Raw genomic sequence first — 12,803 nt, 5'->3', positions numbered from 1 at the left:
TTGGGTATATGGGTAGCAATCCTTTTGTTTTATTAGCAAAGACAATAGCAGTCGTGAGATCTTCCACAAGCTTTCTCTAATTATGAAGTCAACAGTTAAATGTCATCTTTGGAAAGAATAGGAAACTCATACTGAGTCTTCATGTAAAGCCAGATTTAGGTTGAAAATTACATTAGGGACAAGAAATAAGTATCAGTCTTCATGGGTAGCATCATCATCCCTGTTTCTGTTTACAAAGATACGTTGAAGTAACTTGGTCATGAACTGTCTGTGATTGTCAAATTTGACCCTAAATTGCTACATGAAGAGTGTGTATCAGCATAATCTGTGCAAATATTAAGTATTGAATATTCTTAACATGGATTTAGTAGTGCTCCCTCTGGAGTTTTTCCTTTGTGCCAATAAACCAGACTTATTTAGAGCTGTTGGCTCTGATCCACCATTTCCTTGTTAAATGTTTAGAATTTGTAAGTGTTGTGACCCTTTTGCCAATGCAAGTAACCCTAATTCCAGCAATTTACACTTGTCACTTTGCTTTAAACTCCATTACCGCACACTGAAATTCTACACAAAATGGCTTGGAGACCATTTAACGAATAACAAATTGGAGATAGAGGGATTTTGTCCTTATGTCACAATTAATTATTTATTGAGGTTTTGGTTTTGTGTTGCAGAACTGTGACCTGGCCCAGCAGAGTATCGTTCATATTGTTCAGGGTCCACAGAAGAACAGTCAGAACAAGGATGAGACAGAAGATAACCATGCTGGAGGTATTCTAAAAGCCTTGGAAAGAGAACCTGAAAGCCTAACTCGTGTGGATCTTAGCACCAGCATCCTCCCATCACTCTCTGCAGGGTTGGCTGTTATTCTGGATAGTACAAAAACCAGCATTTCTGTTCCCTCTGAAAAATCAGGTAAATCAGTGATTTGGTACACTTCAATACACAGACCTGAACATTTGTCTGTTTCTTTCTTAGGGTGAACAGTTCTATACCACAGGAAAAAAAAAAAACATATGGTTTCTTTTAGTTATTAAACAAAAAATACAACTATATTAAGAGGTGATAAGCATCTGATGTGTCTTCTAGCAAAATAATTTTGGATAAACGGAGTGATTTCTTGTGTTGTTCCTGTCTCTAACTTGTATTATGCTAATATTTTTACAAATTACTATAAGCTGACAAAAACCCCAGAGGTCTATAAGAAGGCAAAAAATAGTCTCTGTAAAATTTCCATTACAGAAGTTTCCTTAACTAGAATTTTGGGCAGTTTATGCATTGCAAATGTGTTTAATTCCCAATCTGTTGCAATGTTTTCATACCCATACATTTTGCAAAAAATTTTTCCAACACAATAGGCTTATTTTTAGTAAAAACATAGCTGGCGCAAAATATGATGATGATTCATACTGTGGATTTTAGTAGTTCTTCATCCACCAAATTATTACTGAGAATATCTTCTCTTCATGATGAAAAATGATCTGAGGCACAAGTTAAGTTACTGCAAATGGGTTGTGCTGTAACATTTGAAATTGTTCATGAGAGAGAAGCTCAAGTTAGAGGGAAATATAAGAATCTTTTAGCTATTACATGAATCTTCTCAGAGTAACCCCCTCCTCACACACAGTCTAGCTAATCCTTACTGACAACAGTGTTTGTCCCAGTGAAGAGACATCATTCTGTGCAATACCAGACTCTGTCATGTTTCGCTGTAATAGTCCATCAGAGATGTCTTTTTAGAAGGAACATTACACAAATACCCTTTATACACAATACCAAACATATAGGTCCAGAAGATCATTTGTGAATGTGATAGAGATACCTCTGTGACTAACCTGACCACAGAAATCATCATGCTTAACAAAATGGCTACTAAATCTGTTAAAATAACTTATAATTTCTTAAGATACTCATGCAGAAAATATACAATTCATGGGAGAGTCACAGAAGTATTCCACAACTGACTTGATCAACCTCTCACTACCAACTAATGATGAATAAGTGCAGTTTAGGAACAAATTAGTACCAAGTTTACTGATCCACATCTCCCGATCTGAATGAATGATGAGATAAGAGGGGCGCATGCCGATTTAAATCTGGTAAAGGGAGAGGGTTTCAGGCTGGGCTTACTGTCAAAAGCAAGGCAATGGTGTGAGCTTTTTAATGCTACTCCCTATTTATTTTTCCACTACTGTAGATGATATGGGCAGGGCTTTAATTGTTGTGCTAGACTTTACAGAATAGTTTATACGTGTGTAAGGCCTTTTAAAAGTTGTCATGTGTGTGTTTTTCCACAGACTGCAAACTCTGTGAAGCCAAGTATGAACTGATAGGTGTCTTCTATTGTAGCAAATATTTTCATGGTGAAATGACAGCTGAGGAAAAAATGTATGGAGAATATAGTGGACTAGTTTTATCTGTGATTGTTAAATAGATTTTTTTATCATAAGAAAAAAAAAAGAAGAGCCACTCTAATGACTGACAGTTCTGCCTGGAAGGAAGTTAGTAACAAGTACTTTTTAAAAGCCTGTTATCTTCTCCTTGACTTGTTTTGACTCTCACTATGAAAACTTGTCCTTGTGTCTGTTCAGCCCCACCACTCTTGTTCAATGTGGGGGATTTTGATGTTTTTGTTATTAGGGTTTGAGATGGATTAATTTGTAGTCACATAATTCACTGAGTTAAGGAGTAGTCTGGTTTAAAAATAATGCAGCAAGAAAAAAAAAAAGATTAATCCAGAGATCAGTTTTCCAATCAACTTTACTGTGTAGCAAGGATTTTCTTTGGCACAGCTGAAATGAGTAATAGTAGTGGGAATGAGTGGCTGAAGGCTGCATATGCCACCACTGTCGCTTGAAATTATGCTTATTGAGCTATTGTTGTAGAAGGTGGATGATTGCTGCGGTAATCAGCCTACAATTGAATGCTTGGAGGTCAAACGCTAGAATTTTACCAGACAATCCAGAAGAGATACAACTCTTGTTATATTGTATTGTATTGTATACTGCTATTCTGTAAGTAATATACTTCAGTAGTATAAACTGCTGGACTTGATCAGACAAAAACCCTTATAGCTTGGCATCCTGTCTCCACTAAGGGGCATTATTTGCTCCTTGCAGAAGAGCATAACAGGACATCTTCCTCCCAGCTTACTCCCACTTTAGTGGTGAATAACGAAAGCCACTCTTGACTGATCTGGAGAACCATCTTACTTACATTGTGCTTTTAATGTACAACGTGTGTTTGTCCATGAGAAATTCAGAAATTTGAAAGTCATTAGCTGGATGAAAAGGATATGAAAATGGATGTAAATAATCTCTGCATCAAAGATTTCCAGGTTTCCTCTCTTTGCAGGCAAATGTAATAGAAATGCCTTTTTCTGTCTGCTAAATAACACCTTGCATGATTTCTATTGAACATGTGAAAAAACCTCAGCACAGGACTTTCATCCTGCCTCACTCCCTCCTAATTTACAGTCTGTTCAATATCTGGGACAAAGTGCTTTGATAAACAAGATGTAAGCAAATAAACTATGTTCCATAATGGTTGCATATCAGTAAATATCTGTATAGGGTGAAGGGATTTTGGCCTGAGAAGCAGTGAATCTGAAAAACATAAGGGTTCATATGGCTCATCAGCTGAATATGAAAACGCATCATGATGCCAGGTCCAGGAAAGCTAATATGATCTTTGGAAGTATAAACAGAAAACAGAATGGAGTGGAGAGTATGTTTTTCCTCTGCTTTTGACACTTGCATAACTAAAACTGGAATATAATGCACCATTTTGATGTCTAAACTTCAGGAAAGCTGCTGAAAAAACTGTTAGAAGGTTCAGGATAAAAGCCACAAGAATCCTACAAAAGTGCAGGTCATGATTGTCTTATATATCTTGTGGCATCCGTCGGAGTGGAAATTTGCTAACAGGGGAGTCTTAGATCTTACAAGCTATTTTGGGATTTAAACTTTCATTGTCTAGAAACTGAAAGCCAGCAAATATAAATACCACATGTAGATTTTAACTTGCCAGGAATTCAATCATTGACGCAAGTTATCCTGGCTTATAAGAATTCTCTGTATTTGGCCATTTAAAAATAAATATAGGACATTTTTCTGAAACATATGTCCAGCAACAAAGATTGGACTTCAACCTAGAAGTAGTATGGACTGTGCTAGGCAGGAGGTCAGACTACAGAATCACATTGCTTCCCTCTCTAAATGTATTTATCAGCTACCTGTGTCAAGCAAATTTGTAATCTCAAAAAAACCCCAAGTTAGTTGGACCGCATCTGTTTTCTATAAGCTGATATTAATGTTGTTACCTATTTAATTCCCAGTTTAATCCATTATCAGCTGGTTTATTATTTTGTCTGAATCGATTAGATGTGGTCATCATTATTTAAGTCTTTTTCTTTACAACTTCTAAATAGCACTCATCTGGTCAGTTCCCTAGAATATCCTGGTGTTCTTTAGCTAGCTTTTTTAAAATGCTTGCATACGAGTTGTCTCTGTCTCCTTATCTTTCCATGTTCCTTTTTTCACAGAGGAGTAAGTAAGGTACTGGTATATATTGTTTTATGTGTGCCAAGCTGTAAATTCTAGCAAAAAGAGGGATTGATTCTTTTCCACCTGGTTAGGAAATGCGTTACCAAAACTTAATATATGTTAAAACCTCCTGTCCTTACAAATAACACAACTATGAGTTAGGGCAGGTAAAACTGTCACTACGAAAACCTCAGTGTTGTCAGTGCTTAAAAGCATAAAGTGATGAACTGGTTCCCAGTCTGTGTAAGAGTCTGATATATGAAAGACACAGGCAAAAACTTTTAGAAGGGAAAGCCACAATTTAGGATTTGGGTAGTCAGAACTGCATATTTCCAAGAGAAGCTGTGAAGAATTAAAAAAAACCAAATCAATTTCACTGGGGATATTGCTGACACTGTATGAATACTTTTTGAATAGTGTTCTGTTGGTTGTGTATTAAAATTCCTGTGCTCTGTAACTGATATTACATTTTGTTATGATACTTTTAATCAAAAAGCCTAAAAGGGCAAGAATTTTTGTGTCAGGTTTGTTTGAAGTAAATAAGCAGTCTAAGCTCCTGAAGTATTTTAAAATTACTTCACAGTTTTATAAAAGTTATAATGTCAAATTAGTTCCAGATCGGGCAATGGTATGGTGTACATCTCTACCTCCCCATTTTAAAGTCGTGTTAGGCTGACTACCCCTACCCAGTACCAAGCTGAGTACAACTGCACCTTTTTCTTATCCTCTTTTTGAGAATGCCATCAAAACATGAGCACTGATCCATCCAAAATGGCCTCTAGCGCTGCAGGAACATCTCTATTGATACTCTGAGACATGAAGCTCTGTAAGTGTTCAGCGACTGCACCAGACAAAACTAAGAGAACAATGAACTTATTTTGCCGTGACCTAATTTTGCTTTGCTATGTCACAAACCAAATATCTAAGAATTTACTATTCTCTTAGAAATGAGAAAAAGGATTCTTAAAATTTCTCTCCTGTCATTTAGCTGCATTTTTCATGGGAAATTAATCAGTATAAGGATTTTTTCCCTTGGTATCTATACAAATAATTTGTGGATTAATTATAGCATATATTAATTAATTAAATGTACCTTAGGCCCACGGTATTGTAAATCAGTAGTTGAGGAGAGGAAATCAGTATTCTGTGCAATTTGCATTTAGTAATTATGACCTTTTTCCCAGAGTTATCAAAATTTTGTTTTAAAAACAAATGATCAGAGTACTTACACTGACCTTTCTTAAATTTCTTGAAATATTAATACCCCATTTAATGGTGGTTAGATGGTTCTTATGCTAGTTCTTTTTGACAGACATTCATTTGTATAAGATTCGTATTGTTGTACAAGGAAAAGTAATAAATTACTTAATATGCAACCAATGTATTGTTTCAGTAGACACATTCAAGTAACTAGTTAGGTTACTATGGTATTTCTGGATTTGGTGCACTGACAGATTACTTTTGTATTAGGATTAAACCATTTTTAATGTAAATGAAAATGAAAATGCATTAGGCAGCACATTGTGCAGCGCATTGTGATTTAGTCTACATTTGATTCAGATTTTTTATAATGCAAAAAATATGAAATGAAATATCAATTTGAGGATCAATGTACATCCAGAAAAGGGAAGGTACTAATTTACTTTTTTAGAAAAGCAGAATAAAGTACCAACTCAGCAATAATATACTAGTCCTGATTTTGGCAAATACTTTCTGGGAAGCGTGGCTGCATTTGTCTTCATTACACACTGTGTAAATTTACTGTATGTACAATTTAAACTTTAAAACAAAAGTTTGGAAAATTCCTGCATTAACAACTCTCTTTGTGCTAATGGTTAGTTCCTGCACATTGTTAATCATCACTATGCATTCATTACATACACAAAACTGTTAGACTTTAACTGTTAGACCTTTTATCCTAAATTTGCTGTGAGTGTACAATACCACAGAGCTGATGCCATGTAGGTTGCACTGATACATTGTAGTCACAGAAGTTGAGTTGATTGGGCCTGAGAGCTCTCTGGCAAGAGAAACTGGAACAAAAGCAGACTTGTCTTCCTTCCTCTCCATCTTTCCTTTTCTTGTTTGATATTTTTATACTACTTGCCCCCGTTCTGAAAGGGAATCTCTTCTGTGCTCCTTATTGCTTCTGTTGCTTTTGGTTTTGCCAGCTACCCTTCACGGTTTTTGAATACCTGCAAGATGTTCTGCCCATTTGCAGTCCCTTGTGCTTGTTTTGTTTTGTTTTGTTTTGTTTTGTTTTACAACCTTTTGTCACTTGGATGCCTCCTGTGTGCAACTACACACATCATTGTCTCTTTGGTGGTCACATTGCTCACGTATTTAATGCAAAATGCTTACACATCGTGCCCAACTAGGTCATCACAGTGTTACAATATGTTTTTCAGAAGTAACCATATTTTAAGTATGTGCATCTGAGGTCTGAAAATCCAGATGCGTACTAAGAGAAGAGTACGACAATAACATTTTTGTATGATACAGTGAGATTACATTTAATTTTAAATCAATCCTGCTAAATATTTACTATGTGTTGAATGAGAACTTCTTTAAAGTTTTAAAAGGGTTTCCAAGCTGTTTGGTAAATGTTGTATGGCATAAATTCTCGTACGGTGATCCATGTTTGAAGTTCTGAGATCCAGAAGGGTATTTATTGATGATCCATCGAGATAATGGTCACAGCGCCCTAGCTCCACTTACTTGTTTTCAACTGCTAAAATATATTGCAATCATAGAATCATAGAATCATAGAGTCATTTAGGTTGGAAAAGACCCTTAAGATCATTGAGTCCAACCATTAACCTAACACTGCCACGTCCACCACTAAACCACATCCCTAAGCGCCACATCTACACATCTTTTAAATACCTCCAGGGATGGTGACTCAACCACTTCCCTGGGCAGCCTGTTCATGTCAGTATATGTTAAATTATCCCTCTTGTTTAATTGTTGTAGCTTCTTGGATTATGCTGTATGAGTTATGTTTAAAGTTATGTTATGAGTATGTTTAGAGGTAAGGGAAGGCATATCCATAAGACAATGCTTCCTGTTAAAAGTTATTCATAATATGATAATGTTTCTGAAACAATACTCTATATTTTAATGCACAGCAGAAAAAAGGTTTTCTGGATACAAGCCACATCTCAGCCACAAAAGAACTATTATACAAGATCAAATCAATTGTCTGTCTAAATCTAGTTCTCTTCCTCTTTTAATACTTACCTGGTTTGTATCCAATACTCCAAAAGAAAGAAAACATTCTTATTATAGAATGTTATATTTAGAGAAATATTCCTTTTTGCAAGTAATCACCTCTGTCTGATTATCCTTCGTGTCTGCTATCTGATAAGAACAATAATGGCATTCCCTAATCTGACCTGCATTGAAATAACACTTCCTAAACAGTCTCCAGTGTCAATTCAAGGGTCAATTAGAGAACAGAGGGAGAGTTTTCAGCCCACCAATTAACTATAGCTAATTCTGTCAAAATTTCTTTTGAAATAGTTAAGCTTAAGAAAAGTATTCTGGTTATTCTGCTTCCAGGAGGGTTATGAAAATTTGTCATTACAAAGTCCTTGGAAGTTTGTTCTTATGTATATTGTATCTTCTGTTAGGGTTATTAACCCTTGACAATTCACTGCCGCAATACTTCCAAGTTCTATATATAAAAATTGATATCCCCTCTTTACCTTCCAGCAACAGCAAAAAGTGATTTTATAAGACATTAGCATAATGGAACCTTTTCAATAAAATGATAAATTGAGCCCATTTCGGAAAACAGAACACACACTTAATAATTTATTGCAGTCAGTGCCATGCTGGAGACCTCACTCGTATCATATGCTTTTAACACTGATGAGAATGGTGCCATTTTCCCACACCTTGCATGTCTGTGAAATTCATTTGAGAGGAGAAATGTTCTTTTCTAATAGAGCCAAAAGCACTTCTGGGAATGCTCATCTTTGTATGACATAATTATCTCTCATGAACGTGTCTAATTACTTTATTGTTTTTAAAGACCCTTTCATGTTAATTGAAGCCAGTAACATTTGCTAACTCCCCTGTGTCAAGGGGTGGGGTGGGAATGCTGTTGTGTCCCTAGAGTGTATTTTGATTGTTTATGGGTGACAGCATGGATGGACTTTCTTCTGCAAACGCATCACTCACATCTTTATGCCACCAGCTGGAGGTGGCATTTGTAGGTGGAAAATGTTCTGTGTTGATTAAACAAAACTATACATGTTATGTTTTCCAAAATAATTGTTGGCATGAATTAATTACTGATGCCACTGGGAAAGATAGGAAAGTAACACTGAGGAAACACCTCTTATGTGTAAAAACATGACAATAGAGATGTAGGGTGATCCTTATTTAACAGCAAGAGTCCAATTATGAGGCACAAATAAGAAGAATGCTTTGTTTAGAGTTCATTAAAAACCAGAAGTTGCCACTACTGTGCAGCTTAATGCTTGCACTACGCAGTCTCTGTTACGAACTTTTACCACTCGAAATGACATGAGACAGTCTTCTTTCAAATCATGTGCTTGAGAATCATTAATGTCATTGGGAGTTCTGTGCACACAACAAGGACATTGGGAGAACAGACCTACTAGAAAGTCTACAGAAAGTAATTACATAGAACAGATAGTTTAATAAATTCAGTTGATACTAGAAGATAAAAAATAGCCATACAAAACACATCCTGCTCTCTCTTTATAAAGACGAATAGCTTCAATGGGACTAAATTTGAAGTTCTGTGAAAGAAAAGATCATTGCATTTGGCAGGGGAAGACAGATTCTCTGATGGGGCTTTTTTGAAGAAAAGAATGGTTGAGGTAGGAAAATGGACAGTCAATTCAAAAGATCTAATTCATATTCACAGAAAAGCAGAATTAAAGTCAGTGCATGCTCTTGCATGGCTGTGCCAAAACTCTTTAGAATTTTGCCATCAGCTTTGTTTCGGTGAAGGTTTCACATTTCCACTGCTACCTGGGTGACTATTGTTAGAGATGCCAAGGTAGTGGCCTTCGTGTCCATTCAGGCTTCTCTTTAGAGTCTGCCAGCAAGGATTTCAGTTGTTTTGTTCATCTTTTGTGCCTCTGTTTTTTTGTCTTTTTGTTTGTTTGTTTCTTACTTTTAGAGAATATCTATATAGGAACTGAGATTCTATATCAGGTTTATGTGGATTTCCAAAAATCATTCAGTGTAGGGTTTTTTCCCCTGCTCTGAGGTACATTGAACCTTTTGCTTAAACCTTGCACATCCTTACACATTCTTCATGAGACAACACTGCTTACATTATGTTCAGCAACTAAGGTTTTATCCAGTTGGAACAGAATGAAGATCCATGCCGTGCAAACAACCATTGTCCTTTGTAATTATTAAATATTTGCTACAAGCTTCTAGAATGTTCGTATTCTATGGGATCTATTGGCACTGGGCAGAAAGCTGAACTTAGATAGGATTACAGCATTTGTGATCAAATTATCAAACTGAAGGCAAATAAATGAAGAAAATGTCTTCCTTGATCTGCCTTTCACTCATGAGACAGAATGATACAGTCGCCTGCAAGTGAAACTGTCTGGAATATTTCTGAGCTGGATTATATATGCTGTGGTACCATTTTTTGTACAACTACTATGTCAGAATCACAGTTTCCATAGTGAGGTATCCAGGGTCTGGAAGTCCCTATTTAATGGTTTACCTTCAGATTCAAAACTAGCATTTTTGAATGCTAGTTCAAAAAACCATGAATTTTTGTATTCACTGATACACCTGAAGCTGTATCTTACAAGCTTATCTGTACTGTTGGCATCTATGTGGGTATTCAGTCTTAGGTCTTTGACCTTGAGAACATGTCAGATTCTGATTTAGCAGTTTTATCCAACTGCTGCCATAACTGGTATTTGAAGATGAATGCTTCAGATTTAGTTTTGACAGTCTATCTCCCTGCAATGATTTCTGCATTTCTGGAGTAGAATATCTGTAACTGAATTTCCATTTAAAATGCAAGCCCATCTGGTATAATATATGTTTATATTTTTTATATATATATATATATATATGTTCATATATTTTAACTACTCTCCCACTCAGCAAAACAAAGATTGAAAAATCAAAGGTAACAGCTGCGTCCTGGAGCAAAATGTCCCAGGGGACCCTGAAAGCCAAGATGTTTGCTGAGCACCAGCACTCTCTTTCCAAGCTTCCATGATGCCCTACTGGTGCAACAGTCAGTTCTGTGGGTCTTGACATTTACCTGTCAAAAGACAGATAGAGAAAAAGAAACAAACATATGGATATGGGGATGGGGACTTGAGGTGCAGGGGAGAGGGAACAGCAGGATATCATGCTCCAGGTTGAGCCTGTTCGCCATGTACTGTACTCATTGATATTCAGCTTCATGCAACACTGCACAACTTGTCAAGGATTTTATGATAAACCCTGATATCCTGGTTTCCAGTGCTGGCTGACATTATTTTATTACATATTTGCTATGAAGATGGTTTAACCAAAGTTGTAACAAAGATCAAATGTTCACTTGAGCAACCAAAGTACCTGGAGCCCCGATCCCTCCTTTTGTTCACCACAATTTTCTCCTTAGCTTTGTCATGCAATAAATACTCAGTATATATTACTGGAAGAAAACTCTAGCTGGCAACAATCGGTTGGTTTCTGGTTTAAAGCTATACCACTTGGCAACTGAGTTTTTATCTACTGCAATTCTTCTCAGACTCCACAAATTATTTTTGAAGTAGCTGAATCAGTATTTTAAATAAAATGTGAACTGTAGATATGGCCAGATGAAGACTCTGGTTAACATTATCAGGGACTTTCCCCAAGCAGATTTTCGTTTTCTTGAAAAGAATGTTGTGCTTATGCTAATAATAATGAAATAAATAGCAGAATCTCCACTGTCTTCGGCTGTGGAAGGTCAAGATCTAAATTCAAGTTTTGATGCAGAGTAATGATTATGGATATTGTACTTTTATACCTCTTGTTACCTAATCTGTGGTGAATAACTATAGATCTTCTTATCCTGGTTTCTAAATCCCATAACATTGTTCACAGTGATTTTTAACTTGTTAGGAACATAACAATGGCCATAGTTGAGCTAATATTTGACTCATTTTGAGCAATATCTTCTTTATAACTTTAACCACTGTGAAATATTTATGATGGAGATGCAAAAATTCTGTTTCAAACAGAAGTGTTACCTGTCCTCCACATTCTGCCTCCTAATTTGTAATAGAGATTTTTCAGGTACACTAAATCTAGCAGTATAGATGTGAACAAATAAATTTTATTTCTGCCATCCAGGCACAAAGATCTGTGTTTGACCTGCAATATGTAGATAAATAAAACATCTTCATTAAATATTGCCATCTGTAACAATAGCTTTCATTTTGCTATTTCTCCTTGATCTCCTCCCTATTTCATTTTACTAACCCTATTCTCCTGTAGTCCCCCAGAGTCCAGGTACTGAAATCTCTTTCTCTGGCTGAATGGCTTATAAATATACTATAAATGTGGCAGAACGACAGGGTTGATTACCTCCTGCACAGATACGTAGTATATCAGGAATTTGAGTTAAATACTGGAGATCTAGATATAATATCTCGATTGTTTCCTAGAGTATTGTGATCCTTCATTGAATAACACATGAGAATCAGCTAGAAATCAAATGGTTACTGATGAAGGAAGTGGGGAGGCATCTAGATGAAATCTTGTCTCTTTAAAGGCTGCAGAAATGTCTTCTAACTTACAGTGTGACTTGGAAACTCAACACTAGAAAGGAGACCCCCAGGCACATACATTTGGGAAACTCTCAAAAGGATTGCATGGAAAGGAAAAAAAAATGCTTTCTTAAGTTCATGTGAGATGGGAGATAGGGAACAAGCTTTTGTAGAGATTAAGAAGTATGAAGTACATCTCAAGTTGAATGTACAAAATAGTCTTTAAGCATTTCTGTTTAACTTCAGTAAAACCATTCTCCAAAATCAATTGGCTTAATTGATTGGTGTGGCAGTACAGGAACAACTGAGAGTTAAGCTGGCAGCTGCTGGTTCAGTGTCACACTAATCGGGAGTAAGGTAACAAGCACTTGCTAAAGCTCTGTTCTGTACATAGTGTGGCGAGGAGTGGAGTCTCAACAGTTCATGCAGTAAGAATGCTAACGTGGGGCAGAGGGTGGTTTCCTAAACTGACAGGTTGAAGAATGATCGTAGGACCTGGTTTAAA

General features: G+C 36.3%; 1 protein-coding gene across 1 annotated transcript in view; it reads left to right on the top strand.

Moving 5' to 3' along the window:
* The window catches only part of PRKN (parkin RBR E3 ubiquitin protein ligase), an 808,128-nt gene that overhangs the window by 267,822 nt on the left and 527,503 nt on the right, over positions 1-12,803 (top strand). Inside the window, exon 3 of the mRNA XM_075146290.1 lies at positions 675-915. Within this exon, the coding sequence (XP_075002391.1) occupies positions 675-915 (241 nt within the window). The remainder of the gene's footprint in view (positions 1-674; positions 916-12,803) is intronic.

Source organism: Calonectris borealis, chromosome 3 (assembly GCF_964195595.1).
Source record: "Calonectris borealis chromosome 3, bCalBor7.hap1.2, whole genome shotgun sequence".
Taxonomy (NCBI): Eukaryota; Metazoa; Chordata; class Aves; order Procellariiformes; family Procellariidae; genus Calonectris; species Calonectris borealis.
Note: the sequence above shows the minus strand (reverse complement) of the source record. Positions and strands in the feature narration are given on the sequence as shown.